At 45.6% G+C, this 23,816-nt stretch overlaps 1 protein-coding gene across 1 annotated transcript in view; it reads right to left on the reverse strand.

The window, feature by feature from the left end:
• The window catches only part of NBN (nibrin), a 198,703-nt gene that overhangs the window by 139,972 nt on the left and 34,915 nt on the right, over positions 1 to 23,816 (reverse strand). The window contains exon 5 of the mRNA XM_069220448.1: positions 2,588 to 2,691. Coding sequence (XP_069076549.1) covers positions 2,588 to 2,691 — 104 coding nt within the window. The remainder of the gene's footprint in view (positions 1 to 2,587; positions 2,692 to 23,816) is intronic.

Raw genomic sequence — 23,816 nt, forward strand, 5'->3', positions numbered from 1 at the left:
GCCTTGTGTTAGCTTATCAATCCGATCACATATCATAGGGCGGTCCGATTTTTAAAAGGAATTTCTTTTAGTTTTACTGATTAAACATTAGTTACGTTTTCATCATTTTAAGGTCTGGGGCTTAAGTCCATGATAGGATGAAGTAAATGGACAGGAATGGGCGAAGTGCATGAGACTATGAGATAGAAATGGAGAACAGGTTCAGACACCCCAGACCTTCCTAAAGTCTCCATGGACTGTAACTGGAGGTGTTCCGATTGCAAAGGGGCCAGTCAGTGGAAGAGTGTGAAAGTATTTTCTGACCTCCTTCCAAAGTTAAGCCGGGAAAGCAAAGCTGTCAGACCCCTCCTTTCCCTCTTCTCAGACAATTCCATTTCTCCATGCACATGGAGCAGGTGCAGAACAAGGCCCCAGACTGCAGAAATCACTTTTCTTGGAGTTGATGTGCACGAAACTGTAGAAAGGAACATGGGGGCCAAATAATCCAACGAAAATAAAGCCCTGCAGAAAGGGACTCCCAACCATGTCATGTGAAACCAATATGGATACAGCAGGTGTAGGTTCATTAGTTAACAGATCAAGTGCACTGAGGGTGACAGAAAGAAACCCTCCCGTGAAGAAGGTACCTTTGACAATTAACACTTAAATAATCTTAAAAAGAAATTGAGGGATTCCAAAAGCAAAACCATCCAGAGTAAATGGTTAGCTTTCCTAAATTAGCATGAGGAAACCGTGAAATACTGGCAAGGTTCCCATGCATGGGGTATTAAAGACAGACAAGAGAAACTGAGAACCCAAATGTGCTAAACAAGGGACAGAATTCAAACGTGTACACCTTCAACTACACCACGTTGGCCATACCTTTTTGCACTATTGCCATCCATACAGAGCAGGAGCAGGATCTCTTAGATGTCTTGAGCGTCCCTATCCCATCTGATGGTGCTGGTGGCCCACCAGCAATTGCCAAAGCTGACAATACATTCAAGGGGATCTTTTACGTCACATTCTTTGTTCCCGCAATCCTGATTTTTGTCTCTGAAATTTTGGGGATTTTTTTTTTTCAACATTATTTCCTTTTTGATTTGGACCCTGAAGCTGGGTTTACCTTTTTCTGCCCTGATTGCAAAAGGGTTCTCTGCCTACCATATCTATGTCTTCATGCTTTACAAAATTGTCTTGCATACCATCCGTTCAACTTGCCAAGGAGATTTTTTATGCCCTTTCTACTTCTTCCGCCCACTGTGACCCTTCTACTCAGACACCTGCCATCTTTCACATGATACATATGGTGAACAGTAGCATTGTGTGAAAATGAAGAAGTCACACCTGGATAGCCAGAAAATAGATTCAATGATAGTGTCCAGTCTTGGACAGACTTATTTGTTGCCCCACTTATCTGAGACAGTTGCTTAGAGCAGTCAAGCACATAGGCCGACTATTACCTGCTATGACCTAAGACCAATTGAAAGATGAAGAACTAGAGACCCAGAGTGTATGCCCTGGACCAATAGACTGACCCTAACAGATGAAGACAGTAGTCATGACAAAGGGGCAGTAGTGCAAACCAGATATTAAAGGCCAAGAAAAAAATCAAGGTTCTGGACCATCATTGCCACTTACTTTTTACATTTACAAACGAAATGGATTGGTAAAGGTAGTGTTTAACATTGGAATATATAATTTCCAAGAGGTCCATGGCTTGTCCCGGGAGCACTTTAAAACAATATATTTGTAACAATGGAAAAAGATATATCACATAATACGTTACTTCCTTCTTGTTGAATATTTAAGGATGGCCATAAGTGGACCGAAGGTTTACGGTCTTTAGTGCATAAACAAGAAACATCAAGGGCCCGATATACAAAACATGTTTATGGTCACAAAAATGCCAACAACAGAACGTGATCCAGTAACAATTTACAGATAGTTAATTTGGGTTTGCGACCCAATATCGGTTAAAATAATATTCATTATTTGCAAGGGGCATATTTAGGGTGCCCCTTCCAAATACTGAATCGCACTGGTACATATTAAATGTTGTCCGACCAAATTCAAGTTGCAAAACATTCACTTGGTGAGCCATTCACAAAGGGGATGCCAAAGGGACCCCTTACCCTTTGTTAATGTTGCGTAAAACATTGTTTTAAGAGTAGACAATGGCCCTGGATCATTTTCTTCTTTTAAAGCATTTTGTATTTTTTTTAAGGAAAATGGGTTGCATCCTCGTGATGGCTGTGATTCCTAGTGGGTCACAACTTGCAAACTACCTCATTAATATTAATGAGGTAGGCTGAAGTGAGACACGCTAGCAATCGCTAATTCACAAACCAGACTATTAGTACAAAGGTTGGTTCACAAATTACCACACAGGGGTCAAACTTCGACCAGTATTTTGTAACCAATTCTTAGTTCTTATAGGCTATGGGCCAGATGTACTATCTGTTGCTTTGTAAATTTGCTTCATTTAGCATGAAAGCTATTCACGTTAGAGTGTGAAGGGGTTTTGATGGATAATCATATTGTTTCTCGCCATTCCAAAATCGGATTAAATATTTAAACAATTTTACAGTATAATCATGTGATTTACCTTTCGGGTTCTGGCAATGATTGCTTCGTCTTTATGGCTTTGATCAGTTCACTGAAATAGTCTGGCTTTACAATTGGTCGCATGCAAATCAATGCACATATTGTCTAGAAAAACAAAAAGGCAGAATAACAATGGTCACAATGATTTTTAATTCTTCAATAATAGTACTGTGTGGGACGCAGGGTCTGATGGTTAGAATCAATAGTTTGCCTTGCCTACTAGCTTCTTAGCGGTCTTCATAATATCAAAAGGGGCTAGCCAATGTGGTCCTACTAGGCTGGTAACTACGACCCATCTGAGGGATAGAGGGGAAAAAATAACATTTGGACCGCAGACTAAATGCATCCTGTCTCTAATAAATCACTTTGAGTTATTACAGAGTCTGCATTACAAATCTAGTTGTATATAGTTATTGTTGAGGTACGTAGTGCAGAGGAAAATAATGTGGATTTTTTATCAAATATGCAGAGAATGTTCCAAAATATATGTATATATATATTTGCCAGTTTCATCACAACAGTAGCTTCCTGAAAAGTGGGCAAGGTGTGATGAGGTGTGAAGGTTGACGATCACACACAGATATAAATTATTGTCGCTCTGCGTATCTTATGATGAGCCAGACTCAAGACCTCGTGAAGGGTAGAACCACAATGCAAACTGAGGGACCAGTGACCTGTTATTTGTCAAGAACCGCAAGCAAGAAATATTTCAAATTTGAGTGAAAGACCTTGACAGCTTTGAACCCCAACTTTGATTGCCAATTCACTTGAATTCACCCCGAACACCAACCTTACCCTCAAGGAGCATTGTAAAAAAAAAAAAGATTAACTGGTATCACTTATCTCTTCTAGACAGTATCTCTTCTAGAGATCAACTTCAGAACTGCAGTTCAAGCTCTTGTAGTCTCACATGTGGCTGGTGGCACAGTCTTACTTCTTTGCATCAAAGACTCCATAACTAATGGCATTCTACATGCTGAAGCATGTCTCATCCAGGGACTGAAAAAATATGATAACATCACTCCCATCCTGACAGAACTCCCTTGGCTCCCCTTGCGTACATGCTCAAAACCAACAGCATCATTTAAAAAGTCATCACGACTAGCACCCTTACTTATTGTGCAGACAAGCTCACACTCTCAAATTGTTCTCACCACACAACAGCAACAAGAACACCATCAGAATGAAGTTGAGTGTATAAAAAGCTAATCAGTATTTTCCACCTATGCACCAAAGACATAGAACAACATCCCTGTATCCATCAGAGGACCCAATTTTGCTCCAATTTATGAACGAGTTGAATAAACATATTTTAAAGCACATTACATCACAATGCAGTTACAGTGCACTTCTACTCCCAGAACCTAGCCAGGAACCCTGCTACTTCTCTTAGCACTTGTTGACTGTATGACAGCTCTCTGCTGTCTTTTGGCTATGTTTGAGACAGTGCTTAATTTGTGCTGGTGGGTTCCAGTGTTTAGCAACAGCACTTAATTGGCAAAACTGGCACTTATGACAGTCTGCCATATGGTGGCACTGTTTGTCTAAGCACAATAATAGTGGTTTCTTAATTCAATACACCTTAAAGATGACTAATACCCGCTGCCCAACCCATTCTTATAGCTCTGGAGGCCTGGAATAGTCTGAATTGTCACACTTGTAGGAGTAATGATTAATAGTTGTGTTGTTACTGTTATTAGTAGTGCTGACAGAGGCAATGGGTTGTGCAAGTGGCCTCCTGACGAGGGCCCTAGCACTTATTTATTTATTGTTTTTACCAATTAAGCACTGGTTTGCGTAAGACAAATACCACATATATACTTATACATACATACGGTGAAAGCGCAGGAATCCATTGGACTGCAACCTGGACTGTGTTTTCTTATTATCTAAGTGGTGCAGCTACCTCCAGGAGGAGGAGAAGTTTCCTGTGCAAAAGAGAGGACAAGAGACTAACTGGCTGTCTTTTTGAATTGGAGGCAGTGCAGCAAGGATTGTAGAGATAAGCGCCTCAGAGACCACTGACAATACTGCCACAAAAAACAGTTCCTATATATTGAACGATCAAACAATTATTATACTCTCATTCATCTACATCATCAAATGAGGTGTTTAAAGAGGGACTGAAGTCACTCTGACAACTAACTAAACCACTATGGAACATTTACTATAGATCCAGGACAGTATTGGCTTTAGGAAAAGGCCCTAGCACACACACAACAATTACAACAAACCTGTGTGGCCAATCAGGGGCAACAAACAAATTCCCTGAAGAAGCCCAAGCAAGGCCACACACCACCTAAAAAAGTATCAAGATGGAAAAAATCTGGTATTTTTGTTACATCCTTTGGGTGGAGATCTGACTGGCTGAATGGTCAGAAGATCTGAATACCCTGTAGATTGCTTGCAAATGTTTGGTACTTGTCAGACTATGTCTTAAGCAATCTATCCTACCAGCACTGCATCATATGCGAATACTCAGTGAGCCCTAATTGAATACCTTAAATACACTGTCGAATTATAATGCCATACATACCTAAAGATGAAAAGCAGAACCCAAGAATACTAACAAGGAAGTCTTTTTCCATTTTAGGTACACTTTTAATAGGTGTCTGCAACTTCAAGCAAAACTAAAGGCACAATGGATGCGATTTAATCAGAACAATTCCTACAGTGACTTCCTACTCATGCAGAAACTATACAGAGCTCGAAGGATCATTGCTAATGGTGGTGAAACAGAAGGTCAGAGGCTGTACCAATTCAGGAGAAAGGTACTCAAAGGATCTTACTTTTCATAGATGTTTCAAACTGCATAGTATTCTAGCAGCATTTTATTGAACGTCCTTTCTCTGGATAATATGTTCCGGAACATTACATTTTACTGCATAGTTTATTAGTATAATCTCTGCTGGTGACTGACTGGGGTATATCACAGGATAACCATCTTGATCAGATGAGGGCACTAAAGTCATACATAGTAACTATATAATCTGTTCCAGAATACGATCAGCATTAATCTCACCTGACTTTTCATAGCATTATTGTAAACTGATTCCTCTGATACTGCTGTTGGTTAATATTTTATCATAGACTTGAAAGCCTTGTCCTGTATATCATCTGCAAATTGCTGCAGTATGAAAAAGGATACCTTGCCAGCAAGTAGATAATACAATCTTTTAGGTATTACCTGGCAGGCAGAACCTTTGAACTGGTGACCATCTACCTGACCCAATTCTGCATGTGGGTTCAGTTTCTTGATAACATCAGAACGCTTCTTTCCCACACCACACCAGGCGAAACCAATTAAGATGGCATGTGACAAGGTGGATGTGTGTCTCCCAAGAACATTAGCTCTTCTGAACTGATTTATAATCCTGTATCACTAAAAGGGTGAAACATGAAGGACGAAGCCGCAATGTGGTCAAAACAAACAGAGATCAGCAGGAGTACAAAGAATATCAGTCGCAATGTGTAAATGAGAGCAGTCACTGAAACAGGTCTCCTCGGAAAGGAAGAAATTGCCCTGGAGATTTGTGTTTTATGGATTGTCTTTCTCACACCTGCCCCTGCTGGGGTATGCCAACAAACAAGAACAACACCTATAAACACTAGTCCCAAGGACATAACCATGCTCCAACCCTTGCCAATTACTTTACTCACAGAAAAACTAAAAAAGCCTGGAAACGGGGCAGAAAGTTGAAAATAATCCAAAGACCAACTATTGAATAGAGGGGTGTACACATGATGGGGAGAGTGCTACTTAGAGGTGTTGTTCCTGCAGAAGAAGATGCTGTATTGGTGAATAAAAATTATATGAAATTTATTGGGTGTATTTTAGACTGGTGAAGATGGAGGGAAAAGAGTGCCACAAAATACTCCATGTTTCTAAGCAGTGACTGCTGTTGGGAACCAAATACTGCAATTTCCACTCAAATTCCCCATTTGTTCTCCAATGTAGCAAACTCTGCTCTACTAAATGATAATCAAACCTGGCTGTATGACAGAGTTTATTCTTTGTTTCAGACTGATGTATACCCTTTTGGTGCTTTTTCCAAGATACCTAAACATTACAAAAGTATTAAGGATGTCTAGTGTGTCACTAAGGTAGATGATCAATGTGCCCACCTTCCAACCGTCAATAGCAAATATGCAGGCTCAATGTTATCAGTTTTGGTGTAGAAATAGACCAATCCTGCCACTAGGCAATGGGACAGCTAGGGCTTTAGGCTTCTCCTTTGCGACCCAGAACTGTTGAAGGGTACTGATTTATTTGAGATCAAAGATATAACAGCTTTGGATGTTGGACAGAAGACCTATCCATGAGATTAAATACTCCTATACCATACGTTTCCAAACCCTGTGAAGAATATCTCTGCCCTCAGTGCCCCATGGCACAGCTTGCAGTCACAACCTATGATAACAGTGTATGGCCTTTTCACTCCGCCCTGCTGTTCATCCATCAAGTCATTACCTGAACCCAGGGCATACTGCTAATATTCCTGGAGTTTGGTAGGCAATCATGCATTATGCAAAGCCTATCTTTCTTCTGTATCCATATGATATGGCCTCAGACCTTTTCCCATTACCCGACTCCTTTATATTCTTCAATCCGCTCACCCTCATAGCTCAAGATGAGCATCAGGAATGATGCAACGTGGTGGCTCAAAAATGTTGATGATCTCTACACAGAAGTCCACAGAATTTATTTCAGGTCACTGCAAACACATTTTCATCTATTCAGGGTGAAGACATCTTAATGGCACCCAGACATATGTTCTAGTTCCAGGCAGTCAACAGGAGTGCCGGCTCACAATCAACATTACTGATTTTAAAAATCTTTTATACTACCATCAGTTTGAGGAGGATATTGGGGGGTTAGCAACATCACTGTACAGATTCACAACAAAACCAAACATTTTGAGAGATGCAATGACTGCTGTTTTACTGCTAAAAAAAGGTGCTATTCATTTAGGATTTTCCGTGCTGTCCTCAACAAAATCTTGAGCAAAACAACTTCTTACCCTCCATACTACTTTGCCTTCACCTCTGTACATGAAACTATTTTACTTTTGGAATGGTTTCATCATTGCTATACACACTGAAGAACCTTTTGCTAAGGAAAGTTCAGCTTTTCTATTAAGAACAGTAACTTATCAATGTAATGAATAAAACCATTAAACAATTCCTTCATGCATTCCTCCTGAAGAGATGTTATGGTTTTGATCGACAATGTAAAAACAACTACATTTCCCTTATTATGGCTAGCCATGCTGCTATCCGGGCCTCTCAACACACTAACTATTCAAGACCTCACACATCATTACAGATGCTGCCCAAATTACAGTATTGAATAAATAATTGATGGCACACACATTATCAACATACAGATGTTATTATAGGAGAAAAGCTATGACAGCTGCACTTACATATCATGGAAATCAAAATCAGTTGTAAGGCAGCAGTACCCTAGTCAACCTCAAGATGTCCTTGTACTAAATCTGTGGATACGAAAGGCTCCTCTCCCAGCAGTTTCTGTAGGCATATAGATTACAAGCATGCAGAAGGCTGCAATCCACTGTCATTATAGAGATGTAAGAGGTGCTTGGCTATCTTCTGCTTTATGGCCTATTAGGTCACCAAAAGTCCTCAATGGCATTTTGGACAATGATACACAGCTAAATGTATGCATGTGGTGTTTTCCTAAATGAGCAATTTTGCATGACAAAATTGTTTTGAATACTGATGATTTTTATAATGAATACAGCTGTAACCAATAGATTCATGTAACTGCATTTGAAATTCTTATTTAGATGCTTAGAAATATGTTTAATAATGTAGTTTAGTTATGCCACATTTTTAGAGACAATGGCCCTCATTACAACCCTGGCGGTCGGTGTTAAAACGGCGGTAAAACCGCCAACAGGCCGGCGGTAAAATAAATGGAATCACGACCGTGGTGGAAACCGCCAACATAGACAGCCACTTTAACACTCCGACCGCCGCGGCGGTACAAACAAAAAGCATGGCTGTCACCGCCAACAGACAGGCGGAAGACAATGAACCGCCCACAGTATCATGAGAGGCCAATCCGCCACCTTTTCCGGGGTGGGTTCACCGCGAACAAAAACACGGCGGAAACAGGACTTGGGAGGGGAAACACTCACCTCTACACAACCCACGAGGAACCTGGACGCCATGAAGCCGGAACTCCATATTCTACCTGCCATTGTCTTCCTGCTCCTCTACCAGGAGCACGAACGCCGGCGGCGAAGACCACGGTGAGTACTGCACCTACGACACAGGGGAGGGGGGAAGGAAAAGAGAGTGACACACAACACGCAAAACCCCCACCCTCACCCACTACAACACACACACAAGTACATGTTGATACATTACATTTACACCCCCCAACCCCTCCTGGAAGAATGAAAGGACAAAAGGAAATGAGTTTAACGATTGTAATCAATAAAAATCCATTACTCAAAAATATATATAGACTATTAACAAATATATACACCAAGAATCCAAGTCCATGTACTGCACCTACATAGTCCGTGGACCACTGGGCCCAAAATGAATGGGCGAGGCCCACACAAGATACCCGATCAAAAGGGAGAGAACACTGCAGGGGCATCAGATCGAAATAAAACAGGCACCTCAGGGGGAAGGGAAGTGGGGGCACCTCAGCCGGATGAGTGCACGACGCCTGCTCCACGAGGGGGCTCCATGCCCATTGATGTATCCTGGGGAGTGCAAAGCCACAGTCTCACAAGTCTTTACAGTGGGTGGTTTGCCCACTGCTTTATCCTGGGTAGTGAAAAGCCGCAGTCTCACAAGTCTTTACAGTGGGTGGTTTGCCCACTGCTTTATCCTGGGGAGTGAAAAGCCACAGTCTCACAAGTCTTTACAGTGGGTGGTTTGCCCACTGCTTTATCCTGGGGAGTGCAAAGCCACAGTCTCACAAGTCTTTACAGTGGGTGGTTTACCCACCGCTTTATCCTGGGGAGTGCAAAGCCACAGTCTCACAAGACTTTACAGTGGGTGGGTTGCCCACCGCTGCATCCTGGGGAGTGCAAAGCCACAGTCTCACAAGTCTTTACAGTGGGTGGTTTGCCCACTGCTTTATCCTGGGGAGTGAAAAGCCACAGTCTCACAAGTCTTTACAGTGGGTGGTTTGCCCACTGCTTTATCCTGGGAGTGCAAAGCCACAGTCTCACAAGTCTTTACAGTGGGTGGTTTGCCCACCGCTTTATCCTGGGGAGTGCAAAGCCACATTCTCACAAGTGGATAACAGTCTCCACTGGTTCTGGAGGGGGCTATGTGCCCAGAGTGCTTCATCCTTCCAAGGACTGAGGTAGTGGATGTCTTTCTCCACTGACGGTGGGCCTACACGGAAATTGTCCAGGCCCCTGAAACTGACCACCAGCTTCGGACAACTGACCACTGGGGATGGCAGCCATGTCTGCGGTGGTGCCACTGGCACATGATGTGGTGTGGCCGCTGGCGGTCCTTGCGGCGGCCTCAGTAGCAGCGGTGCTTGCGGCACTCATTGGCCTGCGGTGCTGGTGGGTGGCTCAGTGAGGGTGCTGGTGGCGGCGGTGTCCTTGGCAGCGGTGCTGGTGGTGGCGGTGTCCTAGGAAGCAGTGCTCGTGGCAGCGGTGTCCTTGGCAACAGTGCTGGCGGTGTCCTGAGAAGCAGTGCTGGTGGCGGTGGTGTCCTTGGCAACGGTGCTGGCGGTGTCCTGGGAATCGGTGCTGGTGGCGGCGGTGTCCTTGGCAGTGGTGCTGGTGGCGGTCTTGTCCGCCGTGCAGGTTGGCGGCGACTTCCCTTTCTTTCTCTGCCCCTTCCCCACCTTGGATGGTAGCGCACCTGTCTTGCCACTCCCAACTGTAGTCCTGGGAGAGCCCTTGGTGGCAGGTGTTTTGCCCTTCTCCCTCTGGGCTGTGGCCAACTTCTTATGTTTGTGAGGTGGGGGACTGTCCGTGGTCTGGCTCCTTGGCACACTGGCTGCCCTGCTGCTTGGCGCACTCCAGAAGTCGGTTACTGCTGGCACCACTGTTCCCGGTGATGTGGTGGCTGAGGTGCTGGGTTGGGACCTGGAAAGGCGTGCCCTAGGGGACGGAAGGGGTGAGAGAGGTGTAGGGAAGAGGTCAACATTTAAGAGGAAAGGTTTTTTTAGACACACTGGGACGGGTAGATGGAGGGGGTTTGGGAGTGGAGGAAGAGGTAGTGGTTGTAGGAGGTGTATGTTTGCTGACTTTGGGTTAAGGTGCATGGGCTGGAGGCTGATGTGAGGTGGATGGCTGTTGGGTGGGTGTGTGACTGCGTTTGTGTACTTTGGGAGGTGGGCTCACAGACACACTGGGAGAGGACACAGGGGATGTGTGAATGGTAGTGGGGGTGGTGAGTGCACGTGAGCGGTGTGTGGTGATGGGCGCTCTGGTGATGGACGCAGTGGCTGAAGATGTAGTGCATGCAGGTGTGAGTGGAGACGTGACAGGGAGGGAGGAGGGGGACAAGGAGGAGGGGGACACAGTAGAGGCAGTGGAAGTTGGTATGTGTGCATGGGTATGATGCTTGTGTGAGTGCCTGTGGGATGTGTGGTGCTTATGTTTGCCAGAGCTACCCTTGTGTGTTGAGGTGTGTGCATGCTGGTCTGATGGTGTGCTTGGGATAGGCTGAGGTACAGGGGATTGGGGCTGGGTGGAGGAAGTTGGAGGGGGGAGGCTGGACACAGGGACAATGGCTGCCATCAGTGCTGAGGACAGAGTCTGAAAAGCTTGCTGTTGGGCTGCCTGACCAGAATGAATGCCCTCCAGGTATGCATTTGTCTGTTGCAACTGCCTCTCTACACCCTGGATGGCATTCAGAATGGTAGACTGCTCAACAGTGAGGGATCTGAGGAGGTCAATGGGCTCCTCACTGAAGACAGCAGGGCTGACAGGGGCAGGGGCTGAGGTGCCTGGGGCGAAGGAGATGCCCATCCTCCTGGGTGAGCAGCCACGGGGCACACGGTTAGGGGCTGCTGGGAGGGCAGTGCTGGTAGGGGGGTGGCGGCTGTACCTGTAGATGCTGGGGCACAGAAGGGCCCGCCACCACAAGGGAGTCCGTGTCGCTGGTCTCAGCTCCTGTCCCTGCCGTGGAGCTCCCCTCGCCCTCCGTCCCACTGGTGGCTTCAGACTCCGTTGTGTTGCCCTCCAGGGCCATGTGGGATGCAGCTCCTTCCTGCTCCGGTGCCACTGCTCCTCTGCCTGATGATGCTATTGCACACAAGAACAGGGAGACCACATAAAGCGGGGGGGACAGAAGAAAGACATGTTCAGTGCATGTAATACCGCTACCGTTGGCAGACACTACAGACACAGCAGCCCTCTGCACTACGCCATGCACTTAGAGTTCCCTAATTAATCACAGGGCCATGAGGTACAGGGCCTATGCCCGATTGCTGCACACATGGAAGTCACAGGAGCCTGACTAGGTGTAGTTGGCTCTTAACACTGGTGGGGTGGGGTGCCACATGGCCTGCCTTACGAAGGGACCTTGCCTACAAAACTCGCCCTGGCCTAGTGGGTGCTCTGTCTGTGGTGGACTCCCAGGGTCCGGACTTCCTTGGCGATGACACGCCAAATATCCTTCTTCTGGTGGGCGCTGACCTACAGGAATAGTACAGGGGAAAAGGAGAAGATAGGACCGTCACAGTCATTGGCCCGCGTTCCTACCCTTGCCATGACGCACATACACTCACCGTCGTTTCATGCACGCCTCATTCTAGCCCCCCCGTATCTTACATCCACACCACTCCACACAGGCATTGCCCATACAGCATGCTCACAGAGTACTTACCTGTTTGACTGGAGGACCGTAGAGTAGTGTGTACTGGGGGAAGACCCCATCCACTAGTTTCTCCAACTCCTCCGTGGTGAAGGCAGGGGCCCTTTCCCCAGACACATGAGCCATTGTCGCTTCCAGACTGAGGTCACAGCAGCACTTACAGTGTAGGTCCTCTCCTGTCGAAGATCAGGTATCAAGTGAGTGAACAGATAGAAAATGGCGATCACGTCCGCGGTGGTGCATACCGTCACCGCCGGCGTACATCGTCATTGGCTCCTCGGACTCATAGGGCCCAATGATAACCAATGCAGGATTAGGTTGTGGTCTTCGACCGCCTACCGTGACGGTGTACAACGACAACGCAGTTACCTCATATCCCCTTGTCCCACCTTACAGGTCAGGCAGCTGCCATTTCAGGGGGCCACATGGCATTATTTTTAAATGCGTCACACATATCTAGGCCTTGCATATACACTAAGACAGGCCAATAGCGGATTGAAAAATGTGTGCAATAAAGTTGTATTTTCGTACCTCAGTGTTGGCTGACCCTCTGCTCGCTGTTCTTCTCCATAGAGCACGTCTGCTGGGGCAGGTGAGGAGATGGCGGCATCCTCCCATGTACAGACCGCTGGTGGACCTGTCGACAATGGAAGAGCGACATGTAATTGTCACCTACAGACTGGACCGTGCCAATGAACTGTGTGCCCAGTTGGAGCCGCACCTGATGTCAGCTATCCGCCATCCCACAGTAATAGCCCCTCTAGTGCAGGTGCTGTCAGTACTCCATTTCCTGGCAAGAGGGTCTTTTCAGACGACAGTGGCCATAGCATCAGGGATGTCCCATCCTATGTTCTCCAACGTGTTGTCCAGAGTGTTGTCTGCCCTGCTGAAACACATGCGCAGCTACATCGTGTTCCCTCAGGTGGAGGATTTGCCTACAGTGAAAGGTGACTTCTATGCTTTGGGACATATCCCCAACATCATAGGTGCCATTGATGGGACACATGTGGCCTTGGTCCCTCCCCGCAGGATTGAACAGGTGTACAGAAACCGGAAGAGTTACCATTCTATGAATGTGCAGATGGTGTGTTTGGCCGACCAGTACATCTCTGTGAATGCCACATTTCCTGGCTCAGTGCATGACGCTTACATTCTGAGGAATAGCAACATCCCTTATGTGATGGGGCAACTCCAGAGGCACCGTGTGTGGCTATTCGGTGAGGACATGGACCCTATACAGTGTGAACAGTTGTCTGGGTCTGGGGTTGTCCCTAAGGGTTAGTGTGTGTCTAACAGTTGTCCCTCGACATTTGCAGGTGACTCTGGCTACCCCAACCTGTCATGGCTACTGACCCCAGTGAGGAATCCCAGGACAAGGGCAGAGGAACGCTACAATGAGGCACATGGGTGAACTAGGAGGGTTATAGAGAGGACCTTCGGCCTCCTGAAGGCCAGGTTCAGGTGACTCCATATGATGGGTGGTTCCCTATTCTACTCACCAAAGAAGGTGTGTCAGATCATCGTGGCCTGCTGTATGCTGCACAACTTGGCTTTGCGACGACAGGTGCCTTTTCTGCAGGAGGATGGTCCTGAAGGAGGTGTTGTGGCAGCTGTAAGTCCTAACAAATAATACGTGGGTTTCTGATAGCCTGGTAGTTCTATTAGTATCCTTAATACAGGTTTAACTGTTTGATTTGACCTCTTTTTGCAGACAACTTAGCAAATTCATTGAATCTGCCAGATTAACATTTTATAAAAGAGCCCCTACGTAAAATCGATATAGACTTTCAAACTTCTCTTTTGAACGACTATATTCCCCCAGTACAGTGGATTCGAGTCTGTCCTTAGTTTCCATACCACCAACTCACACGAGTCCGTTCTCTATGTTTATTCGCCTCAGACGCACGTCGTCCTACGAGGCTTTTAAAAACACTGCCCGGGCGCCACCCGCGTTTTTTCCGGGACGCAGTCGGCAGGGTAGGTCTAATAACCTACGAACGACGCACTTATGTGAGTACGCTCCACGTTGAGTTTTTCCTACAGTAGACCTTGACGCTCACATGTATACAATAAGTGACCACTGCACTTTTCTGGGTATATAGCGGTGTTAGTTGAATACGGCAACCTACATTTCCCTTTTGATTTCTTACGAACTACAAAGAGAAATCGTCCTTACATTGGACCTGCCAATGCTCGCCGTGTTGGATCTACGATATGTTTATGACTATCGACTATTACCTCACTAATTATTCATCATTACTTTGGAATTCAGTCAATTCCAATTGTTTTTTCATGACCGCTGCACTATGTTTGGGCTATATAACGGTAAAAGTTGAGCATGGTAACTCATAACCTTGATGAATTTCTGTCGGCTTATATATAAAAGGTGTTCTTACACTAAACCTTCTGATGCTCGCTGAGTTGGGTCTATGAGATGTTTGGCAGTGTTGATTACTATCTCACCAGACATCTATCACTACCTTTATAAGTCCGGGCACCCTTACTGTTTTTCTATGATGTAATGTCATCCAACTATTTTTACCTCAGATACTCAACCACGCACACTGATTGCTGTTCTTTGAGCCTCTTTGAGTTTGTGTAACTTATAATTGTTAACACAACGGACAATGTCTGTCTAACGATGAATTAATTTTTGATGGATATATTTGATGTTTATAGTTGAACCCTTCTTAAATATGTTCATTTAACCTATGTTTAGCCAATGTGCCTTAACTTTGATTGTTTATGACTACCAATACTCAGACCGTCAGTTCCAGTTTCTGATTAGCGATCCCAAGGAGCTCTCTCCTAAAATCGGGGATGGTAAGCCGAATTCTTCTAATATTTTTGACACGAGTGGTGCACTTTATCACCTTGTTTACGATGTTGGTTGTACAATTTGTATTTATTCTTGTACTTTCCATGATTGATTGTTGGGCGACCTTTTTGACATAACAGACGCATCAATGTAAGTGACTGTTCTATTATCCTTTTCCCGAGCAGGGTATAATTATTAACTTTTGTTGGAGAAGTATTTGTTACCTTTGGTCCTGATGAAGCGTCAGCGGACCCCTTTGGGCCAATAGACGCGAAACATGTAGACATCACATCAAGTAGAATAACAAATAGTTAGTTTTGCTTGTTTATATGTTGAGAGCATGTGAGCATCACTACTCACCCTTTGTCTCTCTCCCTGTTTTTAACCTTGGTCTCCATCTTATCACAACTGATTAAAATTTATGATTATAACAATTAGATGGATAACCAACTTTACTATTTCTCTCCCCATTATTACGTGAGTACTTCAACGTAATTCCATCTGCAATATGGTTAAGAGCTCCCTTCGGGGAGCCCGTTAGGCATTGCAACACCGGCCTAACGAGGAGCGATTCCCGATGATGAAACCAGACATCCAATGTGATGCTTGAGGGCTCTTACTCCTGTAGATAAAAGTTCCCCTTATTTTCCTTTTTGGAACAGTGTACTTCTGTATTTGCTATATGTTATTCGGGAGACTGTACACTGGACCACTAATCTCCCTGTCCCTCCTCTGTGATTTCTGTGGCAGCTGTGGAGCCTGTGGACAGTGAAGAAGAGGAAGCAGAAGAAGAGGATATCGACAACAGAAACACCGTGATTCATCAATACTTCCAGTGAGACACAGGTAAGAAGACATCACTGCCTTCTACATCTGATACACTTGTTCTACCTCTCATCTGTCTGTCACTTTCACCCAGTGTATGGACCCTGGTTGGTCACTTTCCCTTTCAATTTCACAGATGTGGGTCTCATTGTGTGACCTCTAATATGTTTCCTCATGGACTAGAGCTGTGTGACATAGGTAGGTTGACAATACAATGGATATTGCTATTTTCCTCAGTTATTGCATATACACATTTTTGAAAGCACAGACTGACTCCAGATAGTTTTCTGATTTAAGGGTGTTTATTTAAGTGCTAAATAGTGGAGGGGGTTGTAAAATGGGCAGGGGTGATGGTGCAGGAATGTCCATGGCAGAGTCCAGTCTATTTGTTTCACAGGTGCATTGTCCAAAGGGGCATAGGAAGTGGAGCTGGGGCAGCTGATGGATGGACAGGGTGACAAAGTGGGACAGAAGAATGACAATCAGGGTGGTCTCATTTCTTGGCGGGGTCTTGGCATTTTTCCCTGCCTTTGGCAGGGATCTCAGGGACCGCTTGCGGGGTGGTTCTCCGTCTGCAGGGGGTTGGGTGCTGGTGTCGTGGTCCTATGGCGGTGCCTCCTGTCCACTAGCGCCGGCGGAGGTGGTGGGCAGTTCATCGTCCAGGCTAGTGTCAGGGGCCCCTTGTTGTGCCACAGTGTCCCTCCTGGTGTTCACAAGTTCCTTCAGCACCCCTACAATGGTGCCCAGGGTGGTATTGATGGATTTGAGTTCCTCCCTGAACCCCAAATACTGTTCCTCCTGCAACCGCTGGGTCTCCTGAAACTTGGCCAGTACCGCTGCCATCACCTCCTGGGAATGGTGGTAGGCTCCCATGATGTTGGAGAGGGCCTCGTGGAGAGTGGGTTCCCTGGACCTGTCCTCCCCGTCGCACAGCAGCCCTCCCAGTTCCCCTGTGTTCCTGGGCCTCTGTCCCCTGAACCGTGTGCCCACTGCCCCCAGATCCTTGCTGTTCTTGGGGCGGTGGGTTGGCCTGGGTTCCTATAGTGGTGGGCACACTGCTGCTTGACGTGTCCTGGGGACAGAGGTATGGGCCCGCTGGGTGGGTGCTGTGCTGGTGCTTCCAGAGGGGGGAGGCTCTGTTGTGGCTTGTGTCAGTGTGAGGGGAACCAACTGTCTTGAGGTCCCAGATGGGCCGGGCTGGTCATCTAGATCCAGTTGGACAGAGCTGCTGTCATCACTGTGGGCCTCTTCTGTGGGGGGAGTGGACATGTCTGGAACCTCCTGTCCGGTGATGTTGGGAAGGGGTCCTGCAGGGGTGTAAAGGCATAGTTTTAGTATCAGTGTGTGCCATGGTGTGCAATAGGTGGGTGACCCTGTACCCCAGTGCTTGCATTCCTGTGTAGGACCTTGTGTGCTAATTGTTTAGGGATCTGTGTGGGTATGTGCAGTGGACATGCATTGGTGATGGGTGTCCATGCTTTGTTGTTGCATGCCGGGCTTGGTGTTGGGATGTGTGGTTTGTGATAGTGGGACATATGTGAGGAGTTGGAGTGATGGGGGTGAGGGTGAGGGTGGGGGTATGTGTTAACATGAAGGTAGGGTGGGAGATGAAGTAGTTAAGATTTGACTTACCAGAGTCCATTCCTCCAGCTACTCCTGCGAGGCCCTCAGGATGCAGTATAGCCAAGACCTGCTCCTCTCATGTTGCTAGTTGTGGGGGAGGAGGTGGGGGTCTGCCGCCAGTCCTCTGAACCGCGATGTGGTGTCTTGAGACCACGGAACGCACCTGACCCATAGGTCGTTCCACCTCTTCCTGACGTCATCCCGTGTTCTTGGGTGCTGTCCCACTGCGTTGACCCTGTCCACGATTCTGCGCCATAACTCCATCTTCCTAGCTATGGTGGTGTGCTGCACCTGTGATCCGAATAGCTGTGGCTCTACCCGGGTGATTTCCTCCACCATGACCCTGAGCTCCTCCTCAGAAAACCTTGGGTGTCTTTGCGGTGCCATGGGGTGGTGTGGATGATGTGTGAGGTGGTGTGTGTGGTGATTTGTGGGGTGATGTTTAGGGGTGTATGGTGTTTTGTGCGTGGATGTGTATGTGTGAATGTGTTGTGTGCCTCTGTATGGTGGCGTTGTCTTTGCTGTGCTGTCTCTCTGGCCTTCGTCAATATTTTAGGTAGTAAGGGTTTGTGGGTGATGTGGGCGGGTGTTTTATATTGGATTGGGTGTGTGTATGTGTATCAGGTGTGTGTATTTGGAATTGTCCAATGAGGTTGTGTTTTTTAAGAGTGTGTGTATTTTGAGCGCAGCGGTGTGTACCGCCAATGGTTTACCGCGGTTGAAAGACCGCAGCATGGATTCGTAGGTCGTGATAGTGTGGGCATACTCCTGTTGGCGTGACGGTGGAGGTTTAGTTTTCGCCAGTTTATCACTGACCTTTGGTGTGGCGGATTTGTGTGGGTGTCTAAATTTTGGCAGATTCCGAGCTGTGGGTCGTAATAGCTGTGGCGGAATTCCGCGGCCGCAGCGGTGTGTTGCCGGCCTTCTACACGGCGGTAAGCGGGATTTACCGCCATTGTTGTAATGACCTCCATAATTTTATTAAAATGAATGCTGTTTTTTGTTCTGCTTATATTGCTCCTGTACATCAACACCTTCCAATTAATGTCCCTCTCAGAGTCTTCTCACCTCACAGTTTACGTGGAGCACAGGACATTGTGACACAATTGGTTCTTTTCCTTAGAGAACAAGCATTATGAATAAAACTTTTTCTTTGTGTTCCTAATGAAACGTGCTGAGGACGAGTCCGCTGGAAGTTCCGATGTAGGCTTGATATGTAGTTCCTACTTTGGTTATAGGACTGCGTGTTTAGGACAGCAGAACAATAAAGTGTGGGCGACTGAGTCTATCCACACAGTTAGTATCTGCTGGCCTAACTCTTGGCTAACTCACAGTGCCTCACCAAACCTCCAAACCCACCGGAGTAAAAGGTGATTATGGCAAGCTAAGCATGACACTGTGACTCCCAGGGAAGCAATGGAAACAGATCGTACCCCTTTAGTATTATCACTCATGCACATCAAGGCGAGACAAAAAGATGCAAGATAAGTTTTCAATACATTTATTGAAACAATTGCAATCTAGCACAGAGAGAATGAGCTGCAATAATAAGGCAGATGAAACAAAGCAAAGTAATCAGCATCACAAACATGATAAGGAATGTAAAACAATCCAACAATGATGTGTGCGGTTCTAGAATTTGATTGTTAGTAATGTATGCAAATTAAAGGAACCTCAATGGGGGCTACTTATGCCCCCAATAGTGCAATTTTGTCAACAATCTTGAAATAAAGTACATTTATGATGCAACAACTAATCCATTCTTCAATAATGTACGCCACTGGAGGTGATATATTGATTAAAAAAAAGATTTACATGGCATGGTGATAGTTCATTGCTCACTCAGTTTTTGGACTGGCTCAATGCTTGTTCGATGGGTTTAAATTTAACATCACACTCCAGTAGTAAATCTAATGACTTTCTGGACTTGGTCATTATAGCAAATGAGGATAAGCTGGCTACAAGCTTGTAAACTAATCCCAAGGCCCACAATACTCAGCTCCAATATACTAGTCATTACCCAAATGGTCTAAAAGATGGGCTCCCCTTTGGTCAGTTTCTCTAGGTGCAGAGAAACTGTAAATTTAAGGATTACTACCAGGAGGCAGATATCCTGGCTAAAAAAATTGGAGGCCTGCGGTTATCCACTGAGATTGATTAAGCGATCTTTAAAGCAAGCCTGGTACAACCATAGGGAATTACTACGGATTTCTAAGTGTAAAAAAACAATAGATAGAGTCTGTGGTCTTGGGTGCCCTTCTTATACCCATATTCTCCTTTGAAGTAGGCCTACTTCAAAGTAAAGTCTCTTATGAATGTGAAATCCTGCCTTGCCAAGGCCAGGCCCCAGACACTCACCAGGGGGTTGGAGACTGCATTGTGTGAGGGCAGGCACAGCCCTTTCAGGTGTGAGTGACCACTCCTCCCCACCCTCCTAGCACAGATGGCTCATCAGGATTTGCAGGCTACAGCCCAGCTCCCTTTGTGTCACTGTTTAGTGCGAGGAGCACCAGCCCAACTGTCAAACTGACCCAGACAGGGAATCCACAAACAGGCAGAGTCACAGAAATGGTATAAGCACGAAAATGCCCACTTTCTAAAAGTGGCATTTTCAAACACACAATCTCAAAATCAACTTTACTAAACTATGTATTTTTAAATTGTGAGCTCAGAGACCCCAAACTCCACATGTCCATCCGCTCCCAAAGGGAATTTACACTTTAATCAGATTTAAAGGTAGCCCCCATGTTAACCTATGAGAGGGACAGGCCTTGCAACAGTGAAAAAACGAATTTAGCAATATTTCACTGTCAGGACATATAAAACACATTACTATATGTCCTACCTTAACCATACACTGCACCCTGTCCTTGAAGTTACCTAGGGCCTACCTTAGGGGTGTCTGACATGTAAGATAAGGGAAGGTTTAGGCTTGGCAAGTGGGTACACTTGCCAAGTCGAATTTACAGTTAAAACTGCACACACAGACACTACAATGGCAGGTCTGAGACATGTTTACAAAGCTACTTATGTGGGTGGCACAATTAGTGCTGCAGGCCCACTACTAGCATTTGATTTACAGGCCCTGGTCACCTCTAGTGCACTGTACTAGGGACTTACTAATAAATCAAATATGCCAATCATGGATAAGCCAATTACATACACATTTTGTAAAGGAGCACTCGCACGTTGGCACTGGTTAGCAGTGGTAAAGTGCCCAGAGTAACAAAAACAGCAAAATCAGAGTCCAGCACACATCAACAGCCTGGGGAACAGAGGCAAAAAGTTAAGGAAGACCACGCCAAGGATGAAAAGTCTAACAATTAGGAAACTCCTTGTAGAGGTGACACTCAGGCTGTCCTTAACTGGGCAGAATGCCTCTAGATACTTAGGTGTCACAGTATCACAAAAAGCCCGAACACACTGGAGGAATGTAATTCTGTGGTATTGTATTGAGCATAATATATAGAGGCTTCTGTTGCTCTCCGTGTATTGCATATGATTTGTGTGTTTCTTGATTACCATATATGTTCTACACTGTTTTACCTATAACATATTCATTATTGATGTATGATATGTTCATGAAAATGTAATGTGACATTGGAGTATTATGCACTCTTCATTTTGTACCGTATTTTGATTGTATGAATTACTAACATAAATATGATGAACAGGTTTTGGTTTTGTCATTACTGTATGAAATCTCTATTTCGTATTTGTTAATGTAAATATTGATTTTCTTTTTTTAACATGTTTTATTTGTAATTGGTACAGAATTGGTACAGAATCATAGCATATGGAGACAATACATACAACACCGTGTATCAATGACTATATCCTGTTTTACAAATCAGCTAAGCGGATGGCGGCAGTACATATCTGATTACATATTTATTCATAAGAAGCACAATCTAATAAGATAGCATAAGCATAAAATAACGGCAGCAGTCAGTTAGCATGTCATCTCTCCAGGGGGGAGAGGTTGTGCATTCCCATTTACTCCTATGGGAGGTCAATGGGAGAGAGCAAGAACTCCATAAAAAGGGGAAAAGGACACAATTAAAAATACTGGGTGCAGACTTGGGTGGGGGAAGACTAGGGAGCAGGCCCCACGCGCTCTCCTGTACACAATACCTAATTCCACCAGACCTCTAACTTTAGACACACTGAAATATTTTCAGTCACTACACCACCAGTCCGGTCTGATTCTAGAGACACAGTCCGTATTCTCATTTGTGTGCACCATACACAGCCAGTCTCTCTACTGCTGTGCCCCACTCAAGCATGTCCGACATCCACTTATCTAACGTCGGGGCATTGTTCTGCAGCAAATGAATGGCCACCTGTCTTTTTGCCAGGATCAGCCCCAGCAGCGTGATTAGGAACAGCATTTTGGCCACGCGCCTGGAGGTAGGGAGCAACCCCAGTATGCAGTGGCTGACAGATATCTCCATATGCACAGGTGTTATTGCTCGTAGAGTCCTACTGATCATAATCCAAAATCCCTGTAGTTTACAGCAACTCCACGTCACATGTGGAAAAATACTGGGGCAAGTCCTGCATCTAGGACACGCCCGACTGTGTTACGTTATTTCTGTGTAACCGCTGTGGGGTCATATAGGCTTGTTGCAAGTAATAAAACTGTGTGAGCCTGAACCGTGCATTGCTAGCCACTTCTTAAACCTGGGCATATGCTCTTTTCCAGGCCCCTTCTGACAGTGGCTCCGGTACGCTCTCGGACCACCTGTTTTAGGGCTCCATCTTACCAATAAGCTGATCCCCCTTAAGAGGCTTTTAGATGCGAGAGGTCAGATCTTGAGTCAACCTGGGGGTCCAATAGCGCCAACAATGTCTGTCACTACTTTAGTTCTGCAGGAAATGTGGTCCAAATCTCCTGAAATGTACATGAAATGTTAGCATATTGCAAAAATTGGCCCTGCCGAAGGTTGAAGGTAGTCTGGGCCAACTCCAATGTGAGAAAGGTGTCATTAAGGCAGAGGTCTCCTGCAGTATTGGAGCCGCCTTCAAACCATTGTTATTTGTCCATCACTGATTGAATGGAATGGATGGGTCTCAACCACCAAAGTGTCAGACGTCTGGCATATGGTGCCCAATGTAATACTTGGACAATTGTCTTCTCCCAGGCCACAGTCACCTGTCTGAATATAAAGGTGTTATCACCCCGGACACTTGACCCCAGCATAAGGCAGCGTGGGAGATCTGCATCTGCTCCCCACGTTCCCAGGAGTTTCTTCTCCATGTTGGGGCCATCCATACACCACTGTGCTGCAAACACTAAAAGCCCCATAAGGCAATGTAGTTGCATTTCTAGTAGCCTCAGGCCCCCCTGTTCGGGATCCAGTTTTAAAATATCCAATTTAGCCAGGCTCCGTTTACTGGCCCACACAAGGGACACCAGGAAGCTCTTGAGTTTAGCAAATGGGGGGTTTGGAATATCATACATGGCATTCTGGAGGGCATACAGACAATGAGGTAATAGAAACATCTTGCTCAATGCAACCCTACCCCTCACCGACAGGAGTAGGCAAAACCAAAAATTAATTGGTTCTTCCAGCTCCACAAGGACCTTGCCCGTATAAGGGCGATAGCGGGACTAGGAGCATGAGCAATCTGTATCCTTAGGTACTGGAACTGATCACTCTGTCATTTGAGCTCAGTCACCTGCCGCTTTGTCTGCGGCATGGCCGCTAATGCAACAATGGGGAACAGGACTGTTTCTTGCATAGTGACTTCAAAGCCAGATATTCTGCCAAACTGACAAAATCTGTAACAATATCATCAATGATCCCTCAGGGTGTTTGACATAAATGGAGGCATCATCGGTATATAAGGAGACAACATGGTTGACCCACCACTGTGCCTCATTCAGCCGTATTGCAAGTAGTTGAATAACCAGGGGCTCCCTTGACAAAGCGATTGTAGTTTTTTGACTTAGAGACTAGATATTAATTTTTAGGACAGATTCCCTTGAGAAGATTTGTGGGTGGTAGCATGCTTTGCTTTGCAGCCATCAATGTAAGTACTCGGCCTAGGTTATATACATCCTTACTTTTCTCTTATTCAATAGTTTTATGTATATACAGTGCCTACATTATTATTATCATATTTTGTT

This window comes from Pleurodeles waltl, chromosome 2_2, assembly GCF_031143425.1.
Source record: "Pleurodeles waltl isolate 20211129_DDA chromosome 2_2, aPleWal1.hap1.20221129, whole genome shotgun sequence".
NCBI lineage: Eukaryota > Metazoa > Chordata > Amphibia > Caudata > Salamandridae > Pleurodeles > Pleurodeles waltl.